Here is a 10,515-nt window from a genome sequence, read left to right on the forward strand (position 1 = left end):
CAAACTGAGTTTAGCATCCAAAGGCATTTGCACTCCATTAACTCAGTGGAACAAGAGGTAAAACTGGAGGGTACAATCTTGCTTTTTTCCGAGGCTCAGACAAAAAGCAAAGGGCTGCAGCCTCTGGTAGCTTGTCTGTTCTTCCTTAATATCTTTTGCAATCTTGACCACAGCTTGGCCACATGGGTCCCGTTTTTCATCTGTAAAATGTTGGCGGGTGTGCAACTCATGTAGAGAAACGGACTGGACTGGCGGATGAAGCTTACTTAAAATGCTGCCAGCAGGGTAGCGTCCTCCACCATACAGGCATATTCCAGTTAACCAAGCAAGCCTTTTTATCGGAGCAGCCCAAGCCGGCCTCCGCCTTTTCTTGTCTTCTGTCTCGCTGCTGGAAGGGCTTTTTCTTCTTTGCAACGTTGGCATTGGGAGGATGGTGATGGAGGGTCAGAGAAAGGCACGCTTTCAATGTGGGCTTACAGCAGCCATGTCTGCAGTAAACAATGCAATAAAACTTGACCTGGGAAAGAATGGGATTCTCCTTTAGCTGAGCCTACAAGGTATACAGCTGCCTCCAGAATCCTTTCTGAGCATGTGGGAAGAGCAAAACAGGTTAACCTGTCTCAGCAGCTGCCCTGGCATGTTGGAAAAGATCTGTAAATTTCACCTCCAAAATGGAAATCATAAGAAAAATGGAGGTGGTTGGAAGAGAAGTAAAAATCTCAGGATGCATTTTAGAAGACGCTTTCAAGAGGTCTCTAGAAGATTCAAAATGCTTTTGTTTATTCGTGCAAGGCTGACCTGACGCGGTTGGTGCATTTCACAAGCGCATGGTGTTAGTTTGGAATCAGAAGCTTACTGAAACATGTTGGTTTTGCTTCCTTTTTGCCATGTAGGGGCCTATCCCTGGAGCCAGCATAGGGGAGTTGTTTGAGTGCTGGACTAGGACTAGCATTGGAGACCTGGGTTCGAATTCATACTAGGTGCCCTTCTTTCATGTAGGCATCTGACTAGCTGCTGTTAGATATAAAATCCTGGACTAGCGTATGCACAATTTTCTCTCAAGCTCAGGAACTGTAGTGGTTTGATCTATAGATTGTTCAACCATCTATGAGTATGAGTGACGTAAAGTGAGCCAAGGGAATAAAAACAACAGTGTAGTTACTCATTATTGTTGCAGATGATGCTTTTGTGATTAGTTTTAGTCTACCAGTGATAAAATTCTTTCAGTCACCTCTAGGGGGCTGTTAAGTTGTTCAGTACATGGTCCCATGTCTCCCTCCAGTGGCCACATAAGGTATGATACTAGATCTTCCTTACAACCAGGATCTCTGCAAGGTGTAGAGCTGTCCACATCTCGCCTCCTGGTTTTTTTAAACACAAGTTTGAAATGATGACATCCTCCACTCATCACCTATATTTATTTTCCACTGCGTCTTCTGTCTGTTTCCTTACTACACAAAAGACAGGATAGATGAACGGTGCCTTCTAATTGCTAATCAGTATAGTCTTCCATCTAGAAGCATTCTAAGCTTCACAGATCCAACTGTTGCTCTGTTTCTTCTCCCTTCTGCTCTATCTCCTTAAGGTTCTTTCTTACATAGAATCATAGAGTTGGAAGAGTCCTCATAGGCCATCAAATCTACGCCTTCCTCAATATAGAAACTCTAGCTAGAGCATCCCCAACAGGAAGCTGTCCAGTCTTTTATTGAAGACTTCCAAAGAAAGAGACCCCACCACCTTTCTAGAGAATCAGTTCCATTGCCAAAAGCTCTTACCCACAAGACGTTCCTTCTAGGGTTCATTCAAAATCTACTCTTCTGTAACTTCAAACCTTTAGATGTGATCAGAAGAGGACAAATTTGCACCGTCTTCTCTGTGATAGCCTTATAGATATTTAAAGAGTGCAACCGCGTCACCCATTGGCTGAACATGCTCAACTCACTCAACCTTTCCTCATGTTTTATTCTGCATACTTATCCTTGCTGCCCTTCTCTGAACCTTCTCCAACTTTATATCCTTTTAAAATAACATGCCCAGAACTGTATTCCAGATGAGGTTGATTGGTACGAAATATAGTAGAACTTTTGCTTCCCTTGTCTTTTGAAATTATGTTTTGATTAATGCAGGCTAAGATACCGCTTGCCTTCTTTGCTGCAGCATCACACTGCTGGCTCATGTTTCTCTTTTTCTCCTTCCCCACTTGCCTCACAGGGGACTGTCTAGACAACAGCGTGGCCTCCCCCAGCACAGGAGACGACGATGACTTAGACCGAGATAAAAAACGGAACAAGAAGCGAGGCATCTTCCCCAAAGTGGCCACAAACATTATGCGCGCATGGCTATTTCAACACTTGTCGGTAAGAACCCAAAGTATGGGTGCAGGGAAATGGTCAGAGAGAGAGAGAGAGAGAGAGAGAAAGGCAGCATTCCATCTCAGCTGCGGCTGTGAAAACCAAAGGATAATGGACATATGCATCCTGCCCAGAGTTATTAATTATGTAATTATTTAAATCTTGAGGCCCCTTCCCTATATCTAAAGATTGCGGCTTTGCATGCAAAAAAATATATGACCTGACCAATTTAAAAGCTTCGAGAGCTTGCAACATGTATATTGTGCATTTTAGTTGGCCTGATAAAGGTGTCACTGTTTTATGCCACCAGTTTGCAGCTGATATCAAAAAAGACTGAGATTAGTAGCATAGATGCATCTAATAATTCCCCAGTTCCTTTAACAGCAACAAGGAGGATGTGCAACTGAGTTCGAAGGGTGAAAGAAGGCTATACTTAACTCAGTAGGAGTAAGAGAAAGGAGAAGGCAAAATCTCACCCTTCCCAGTAGGCGCAGGCAAAAGCAAACTGCTGCAGCATCTCCTAGCTTGTGTGTTCTTTCTCATTAGCAAGTGTTTCCTTCTTGAGCACATCCTGATGTTGCTTCGCTGTATGTGTTTATGAAAGGTTGAAAGGTATGGATACAGAAATTGCTCCTTTCTTGCTCAGTGAGGGCTCTTTGCTGCTACTCCGTTCCCTGATGATAGAGTTAAGAGGCTCTCCATCCCCCTGTTCACCTTCCTGCAGCTGAGAGCTTCCAAACGGTGGGCATTTTTCTATGCCTGCCATCCAGGCGTTCTTCCTTTCCGGGCCTTGGCTCTCTCTGCCCGCTGCTAGCCCTGCTGCCAGGCAATTAGGCCGGGCCTCTCCCTGGTTAGTTAAACAAAGGCGAGTTAATGAGCGCTGGCCAATTAGTGGCTAATTGAAGGAGCTATAAAGCTATTAGAGGCTGGTGAAGGGTAATCAATTCTAGCCAATTACCCTGAACGTATTGGCAGGGAGGGAGGAGGGCTATGGGGCGGTGGGTGGCTATGGAGAACCAGGCCTTGTCTCAGCCAAAAGACGGGGAGTGAAGTATGGAGACTCCAATAACTGATCAATAACACCCTCCTCTGCCCTCTTAGGGGAGATCTAGGATTTATTTATTTAGTGGCTCTACTAGATTTCCTCCAAGGAGCTGAAGGTGGCAGGATATGTTTTTTCACACCTTCCAGCTGTCCCAGATTGACTGAGACAATCCCGATTAATCCCCTGCCGTCCCACTTTTCATCCACTTTTAAAAGGTCCCAGTTTCTCCTTCTTCCTCCCACTTTCTCCCTTTGACTTCAAGCTTACTTCAATTGCTGAAAAGTGAGTTCAAAGTGCAAACGGTGTGTGCACTCAGAGCCAAGCCCAGAGATATGACAACAGCTGCCTAAAATACTACATTCAGGAGTAAGACCCTCCACATATACAAAATGGATGTGTTGATTTGTGTCCAACCCCTTTTTAAAAGGTGTGTGTATGAGGAAACCCAGGGGGGACACATGGCGTTCTGGAGAAATTGGCCTGTCCCTCGTCGAAGGGTGAAGCCATCTCCATAATGTTATCTCTGAGAGAAGTCCCAACTGGTTCTGGGGCTCAAGGCAAGTGGGGTCTTTTGTTTTCATGGCTTCCTTGGCGCTTTTGAGTCTGGGTCCTTGCCCTGTTCCTCCTGACCTGGGAGGCTAAGCAAGACCTTTCCTCATCCATCATTGAGCTGTCAGAATAGGGGCTTCCAAAGAGGTCCAGCTGGGTGACCTGTGGCCAAAAACCTACCTCATCCATCATCTGAACTGGCAGCTAAAAGGCCAGAGAAGTGGGATAAGAAGGGGACTTGGAAGCAAGAGGTCCCCATCCAGTGAAGGAGACAAGGGCTTTGTATATTGAAATTGGCCAAGCAAAATGCACAAAATACATTTATTGCAAGCAAATGTATTTTGTGCATTTTGGTTGGCCCAAAAAAGATATCGCTGTTTTGGGGATTTGGGATGTTATTGTACTTTGCTATGTGTCCAATATTGTTACCCTTGTTTTGTTTTCATATATTGAATATCTGCTTGAGAGCTGGGGATGGCAATGGGAATGAAAGATGGATATTGTATTCATGACATGCATGGCATTACACTTGATCTTAGCCAAAATGTTGAGAAAAGACCTGATTCCACTGATCATACAAACTGGTTGCACCAGTCTTTTGTTTTCTACTCCAATTCCTTTTTCTTGTGGCTTTCTCGTCCCCTTAATTTCCAAATCGTAGAAGCTAATCAGAGTCAGCCTTAGTCAGTACAAAATGTGAGTCTCCCATATCCGAAATGCTTGGGACCAGAATTGTTTGGGATTGCGGACTTTTTCACATTTTGAAATATTTCCCGATACATAATGAGATATCTTGGAGGTGGGACTCGTGTCTAAACATGAAATGCATTTCTGTTTTGTATGGACCTTATACACATAGCCTGAAGGTAATGTTAGGCACAATATCTTTAATCATTTTGTGCATGCAACAAAGTTTGTGTGCATTGATCTATCAGAAAGCAAAGGTCTCAGCCGCCGATGTGGACAATCTGGGATTTTGGAATATCAGTCTGGATGCTCTCCAAGTGAAGTCAGGCTGGGTTTTTGCATGTTTTAATTCTTCCTTTTCTCTTCTTACAGCACCCTTATCCCTCAGAAGAACAAAAGAAACAATTAGCTCAGGATACGGGACTGACGATCTTGCAAGTGAATAACTGGTAAGGATCTCAAAAGGCTGGCGTTTGGATGCTTTCACCTTAAATTCTTTCCCCAAGTCTTGCAGTCCACTTAGTTGTGTCCCATTCTGGGGACTTTTATCAGAGCACACAAGACCTGGGTTCATTGGTTTGTTTCCCATTAAATAATGTCTGAGATTTTGCATCACAAGTTGTGATGTGCAACTTTTAAAGATAAAAAACAATGTAAAACGAGCCAGAGTTACATAGTGGTTTGAGTGTCGGACTATGACTCTGGAGACCAAGGTTCGAATCCTCACTTTGCCCTGGAAACTCACATTTTCTCATCCTCCGAGGAAGGCAAAGGCAATCCACCTCGGAACAAACCTTGCCAAGAAAACCGTCTGATAGGGTTGCCACAAGCTGGGAACAACTTGAAGGCACACAGCGCATGAGCGAGAAAATCTAGAAACCTTTCCAATCATTTATTAATTAAAAGCAGACAATTTAAAACCAGTTAAAGCAATTTAAAATTGTGTCAACCGTTGCACATGCACAGCGGGTTGTCCCCCTCGCTGCTCTCTTCCTCTCATCAGATGAATACCTTTCTATTCAGGCAGGCCTTTGAGATTAAAATGATGTAGAAGCAGCCTGTGTGGTGTCCTATGTCTTTATCTTTTATTTTGCAATAATGTTTTAGACATGTCTTTAACCCTTGTTAATCGCGGTGTGTGTTTTTAAAATAATGTCAGCCGGTTTTCCATATTGCAGCTATAGGTTCGTAAGCTAGGCTGCTGCCACGCTGCAGAAATAAAGCAAATGGACACTGCTTTAATTGCCATGGCTCAATGCTATGGAATCCTGGGATTTGTAGTTTGTTCCGCCACTAGAGCTCTCCGACGGAGAAGGCTAAAGACCTTGTAAAACTACCTTCTAAGACTTCAAGAGCATCACAAGAGCTTCTAAAAACCCAGACTTTAAGAGCATTTTGGCCTCACTGTTTCTTCTGCTGTCTTTTATAGGTTTATTAATGCCCGGCGGCGCATAGTTCAACCTATGATCGATCAATCAAATCGGACGGGTAGGGTTTTTTTATTTTCAGGTGGAGAAAAAGGATTCTTGTGGTTGGGGGAGAGGAAGGCAAAGGACATGTTTACATGGGCCAAATGAAGTGGTTTCACAGAGATCTGTCTGCATGACGCAGGGCCAAATCTCCAATTGGAGTGCAGACTGTCTTCACGACGTCAGACCAGTTCTGCACTGAATCCACATAATACCAATTATAAAACAACTCACCTTTTGCTCCACGATGTGCTTCTGCCCCCCTTCCTCTCTCCCCTCTGCTGAGTTAATGGAGTGCAAAACACTTTTGCACTTTGAACTCAGTTTGCAGCAACTGAAGTAAGCTGAGGACCAAGGGGAAAGGAGAGTAAAACTGGGACACTTTAGAAGGAGCTGAAAAAGTGGGGTGACAGAGGATTAACTGGGACTGTTCCTGTCAAATTGGGACATGTGAAGGATATGGGGTTGTGGTGGCATCTCACCACTTCGAGAGAGTGTTGGTTATTGTTTTCATTTCTTTGTTAGAGTCTGCAGACAGCTTGGAAATAGGGAGAGACATTTGCTAGATTGTTCTTTGTCTCTTCTGAACAGGTCAGGGTGCACCGTACAGTCCCGATGGGCAACCGATGGGAGGCTATGTCATGGATGGGCAACAGCACATGACGATCCGTCCCCCAGGTGAATGGAGATCACAACAAGGGAGCAGGGCATGACGGAGGGAGGGAGGGAGAATGTGGAAGGTAGCTAATGGCCTATGAATAGAACCTGGATGAGTTCCTGGATGCTGGGAGCTGTTGTTCCAAAAGGGAATTTTCCAAACTCTTAACAAGAAACCATTTTGCCTTTCTTTCTGTTTTATCAGGTAGCATAGGGCTCAGGGGATGTACCACAATGTTCACACTGAGAAGAAGCTGTTTTCTCTGTTTGCATGATGTAGACTGGGAATCAGGCTACCCACAGTGTAGGAAGGGATTTAACTCTTGTTTCCCCTCTCTGCTTCCAGGACCAATGGGAATGACAATGGGCATGGAGGGGCAATGGCACTACATGTAAAGCTCACTGCTGGCACCAGAGGGGAAGTGAGTATTTGGGGAGTTGGAGGTGACTGGCTGGTAGTGGTGGTTGTGTCTTTCACTTGGGGCCTTTCTCAAGCAAACACAGGTTGACTTAATAGTAATGGCATTTACATTTCTATATCACTTATCAGTGAACTCAGCACTCTCTAAGCAGTTTACAATGCATAAGCCAATTGCCCCCCAAAAGCTGGGTACTCATTTAACTGGCCTATGAAAGGATAGAAGGCTGAGTCAACCTTGGAGCCCTGGGATCCAACTCACAACCTTGTCGTTGCAATACTGCCATTTAACCACTGTGCCACTAGGGCTCCTTGTACTAAGTCCTTGCATTGATATTGTCCCTGTGCTAAGTCCTAAGAAGCGTAGCTGCTCATGCAATGGTATTCATGCCAGCATAAGTCATGCACAGGATTCTAGCCTGATGGATGCAATAATGTCTGAATGGCACTCACCGTCCTCTTTTCTTTTGGTTCTCTCAGGTTGCCAGATAAGGTTAGGGGTGCTGGCCAACACACCCCACCAGGTTTAGGGGCACAAGACCTGTGGCACCTCAGGGTCCAGCATGCCCTTCCTGCTGACTTCTCCCGCGGTCTGCAAGAACGTGCCATAGACTGTTCTCCCTCCTCGCCAACCCCCGATGCACGCCCACCGTCCGCACTGCCACACACGACCCGAGGAAGCAACCCTCAACAACCCACCCGGACGGATTGAATACGGATGGGGTGTCCCGTGTTATCATCCCTGTCCCAGCTCTTTCTTCAACCCTTTGTTGCCAAATGAAAAGCCGATCCAACAGCGCGCAGCCAAGACCTCAAAGAGTTCTGACCCTCCGAGTGGCGTCTCATAAACCAAGGTTTGGGGACCGGTCGACAGATCACAATAAGCCAGCCGGCCTGAGATGGAAAGGAGTCTCTCCCTCCCCAGCACTGAAAGAAGAAAGAGATGGACAGCCACCGCCATCCTGAAAGAGAGACATGGGCAGTGGGAAGGCTGAGGGGTTAATGTTGGATTTGTTGGGGTCTGTTCTGTATTTCGTTTCCCTCCACCACCCGCGGACCATGCGCACGTTTGTACACTCTCTGCCACCGCCAAGGAGGCCTGGCTCAGCTCCGGGCCTCATTTTCCCTCCACGGACTTCTTTTCCAAGCAAGACGATGTTCAAAGCAGGGTTTGGGTTTTTTTATTTTCCTTTCCATTTTTGTTATATTCCCTCCCCTTCCTCCTCCTTTCTTCCTTCCGGAGGTTTTAATTATTAATTAATTATTGGTGTTGATGCTCAGAAAGGGGAAGTAAATTAAATGGTACTTTTGATTTTCCTTTTGAGTTCCTTTTTGGGTTTGTTTTTTTTAATGTGCTTTGTTTTTTTTAAAAAAAAAGAAAAATGGAAATAATTCGAGAAAAAAGAAAATCAAAACGAACCAACTTTGCCTTCTGGTGTCTTTTTGTTGTTCTTGTCGTATGGTAGAGGTGGGGATTGTTTGCTCAGAGGCCAAATATGAGAACCGGCCCTACCTTGAGGCATAGTGAAGCAATGGCCTCAGGTGACAAATGATGGAGGCAGCCCAATATACTCACCTTGTTTGTTGCACCAGCCTCTTGCTCAGGTATAACAGGGCAGTCATCAGACCACTGAGATAAGAGAGTCTGCTAACCAATCTGGAATTAGAAGGAGTCCTCTTGTTTGCCACAGGTAGTAAAATATCTTGGGCTGCTCTTTACAAAGCACAGGATGGCTTCAGGGGCTTTTGGAGGGGATGCTGCAGGGGGAGGAAGGGAATATTAGCGCAGCGCCCCCAAAAGTACATCCGCATGGCAAAACCTATGCATGCGGACATGCCTAACCCTCTAAGAACAGATTGTGTTGTAACGAAGGCACTATTTCTAGCACACACACCCCTCAAAAACAACAACGGCAACAACAACATATTTCCAGCACCACGTTTTTCTATTGCAGTAATCAAGATGGCTTGGCCAGGGGTTAATCAGCATTTAACACTGAAACAATGCAATAAAAAATGCAGCCCCATCATTAAATCTAAACGCTGCTCAGTAGTCCCCAAAGAAAAAACGGCAGGTTTATTATGAAGCGGTGGTTTGTAATAAAACCAATATTGCCATTTGCAAAAGTGATGGAAGTAAGAGAGGCCCTTATCTCAAAAACGCTTCCCAATCTGGTCACTCTGTTGCCATTTCTGGTCAAACAGGCTACTCAGGTTTTAGCACCATCACAAAAACCTGCAGCAGCATTTTACAGAGGAGCGAATGCACTTGCCACGGGATACCTGGGGTCTGATCTTGACCCCCATTTGCCTTGTAACTGCTTGAGATTATCCACCAAGGAGTCCTGCTTTGTTCCCTCTCCTGAAGGAATAGGAAACATCTGGCCAACCTGAAGTTTTCGACTACCACTCCCATAATTCCTTAGCATCATCCATGTTGGCTGGAGTTGAGAGAGTTGGAGTCCACAGAACATTTACAGTTGGCCTCCATATCCATGGATTCAATCACCCACAGATTGAAAATATTTTGAAAATATATAAATTCCTAACTCAAACCTTTGCCATTTGATATAAGGGACATCATTTTATTACGCCACTGCACTGAATGGGACTTGAGCACCCATGGATTTTGGTATGCATGTGGGCCTGGGGTCCTAGAACCAAAACCCAGTGGATACCAAGGGCCTCTGTACATGTTTCTTCAGAGGGGGCTTGCCATTGCCATCCTCTGAGGCTGAGAGAGTGTGACTTGCTCAAGGTCACCCAGGGAGTTTCATGGCCAAGCCGGATACACATTATGTGTTATTTTGCGCAGGGCACAAGGGGCTATTCACTTACCCCATGCGTTCTGTCCAAAACCTCCCCTCTGCCAGGAACATGCCAAGGGGTCAGTTCTGTGGCTGGTCAATGACTGGTAAAGAGGAGATGTCATTGAGGAATGAAGACGGCCATCCATCCCCGCCATAGAGCAATGAACCCCACCATTTGGAAACCATATAACATTGGTTATATGGTCAGTCTTCTCCACTCCTTTCTTTCCTTCCCCAGCCATCTAATGGGACTTTACAGCTGTTGGAGGGATATGGAATTGCAAATGTGGATTGCTATGCTTTATGCTCCTGATGTGACCTCTTGGCCCAGAAGTTCATAGAAGCCTTTCCTCACCTGGTGCCCTCCAAATGTATGGAGAATAGAACATGAAGAGGCTGGTTGAGGATGGTGGGAACTGTAACCCAGCATCTCTAGAGAGCACTATCCTGAGAAAGGACTTTTTTGTACTATGCTCTATGCACATGATGTGACATCATGGTCCAGATGTTCATAGAAGCCTTTCTTCAT

General features: G+C 45.2%; 1 protein-coding gene across 4 annotated transcripts in view; it reads left to right on the plus strand.

Moving 5' to 3' along the window:
* The window catches only part of LOC121917520 (homeobox protein meis3-B-like), an 86,155-nt gene extending 77,569 nt beyond the window's left edge, over positions 1-8,586 (plus strand). For all 4 annotated transcript variants that reach the window (XM_042443556.1, XM_042443555.1, XM_042443557.1 and 1 more), the window contains 6 exons: positions 2,212-2,357; positions 5,005-5,081; positions 6,062-6,120; positions 6,693-6,779; positions 7,105-7,180; positions 7,657-8,586. In XM_042443556.1, the coding sequence (XP_042299490.1) occupies positions 2,212-2,357; positions 5,005-5,081; positions 6,062-6,120; positions 6,693-6,779; positions 7,105-7,154 (419 nt within the window). In that variant the 3' untranslated portion in view covers positions 7,155-7,180; positions 7,657-8,586. The remainder of the gene's footprint in view (positions 1-2,211; positions 2,358-5,004; positions 5,082-6,061; positions 6,121-6,692; positions 6,780-7,104; positions 7,181-7,656) is intronic.
* Positions 8,587-10,515: the final 1,929 nt, after the last annotated feature.

The sequence above is a fragment of the Sceloporus undulatus genome, unplaced genomic scaffold (genome assembly GCF_019175285.1).
Source record: "Sceloporus undulatus isolate JIND9_A2432 ecotype Alabama unplaced genomic scaffold, SceUnd_v1.1 scaffold_23, whole genome shotgun sequence".
In the NCBI taxonomy this organism is placed as follows: Eukaryota; Metazoa; Chordata; class Lepidosauria; order Squamata; family Phrynosomatidae; genus Sceloporus; species Sceloporus undulatus.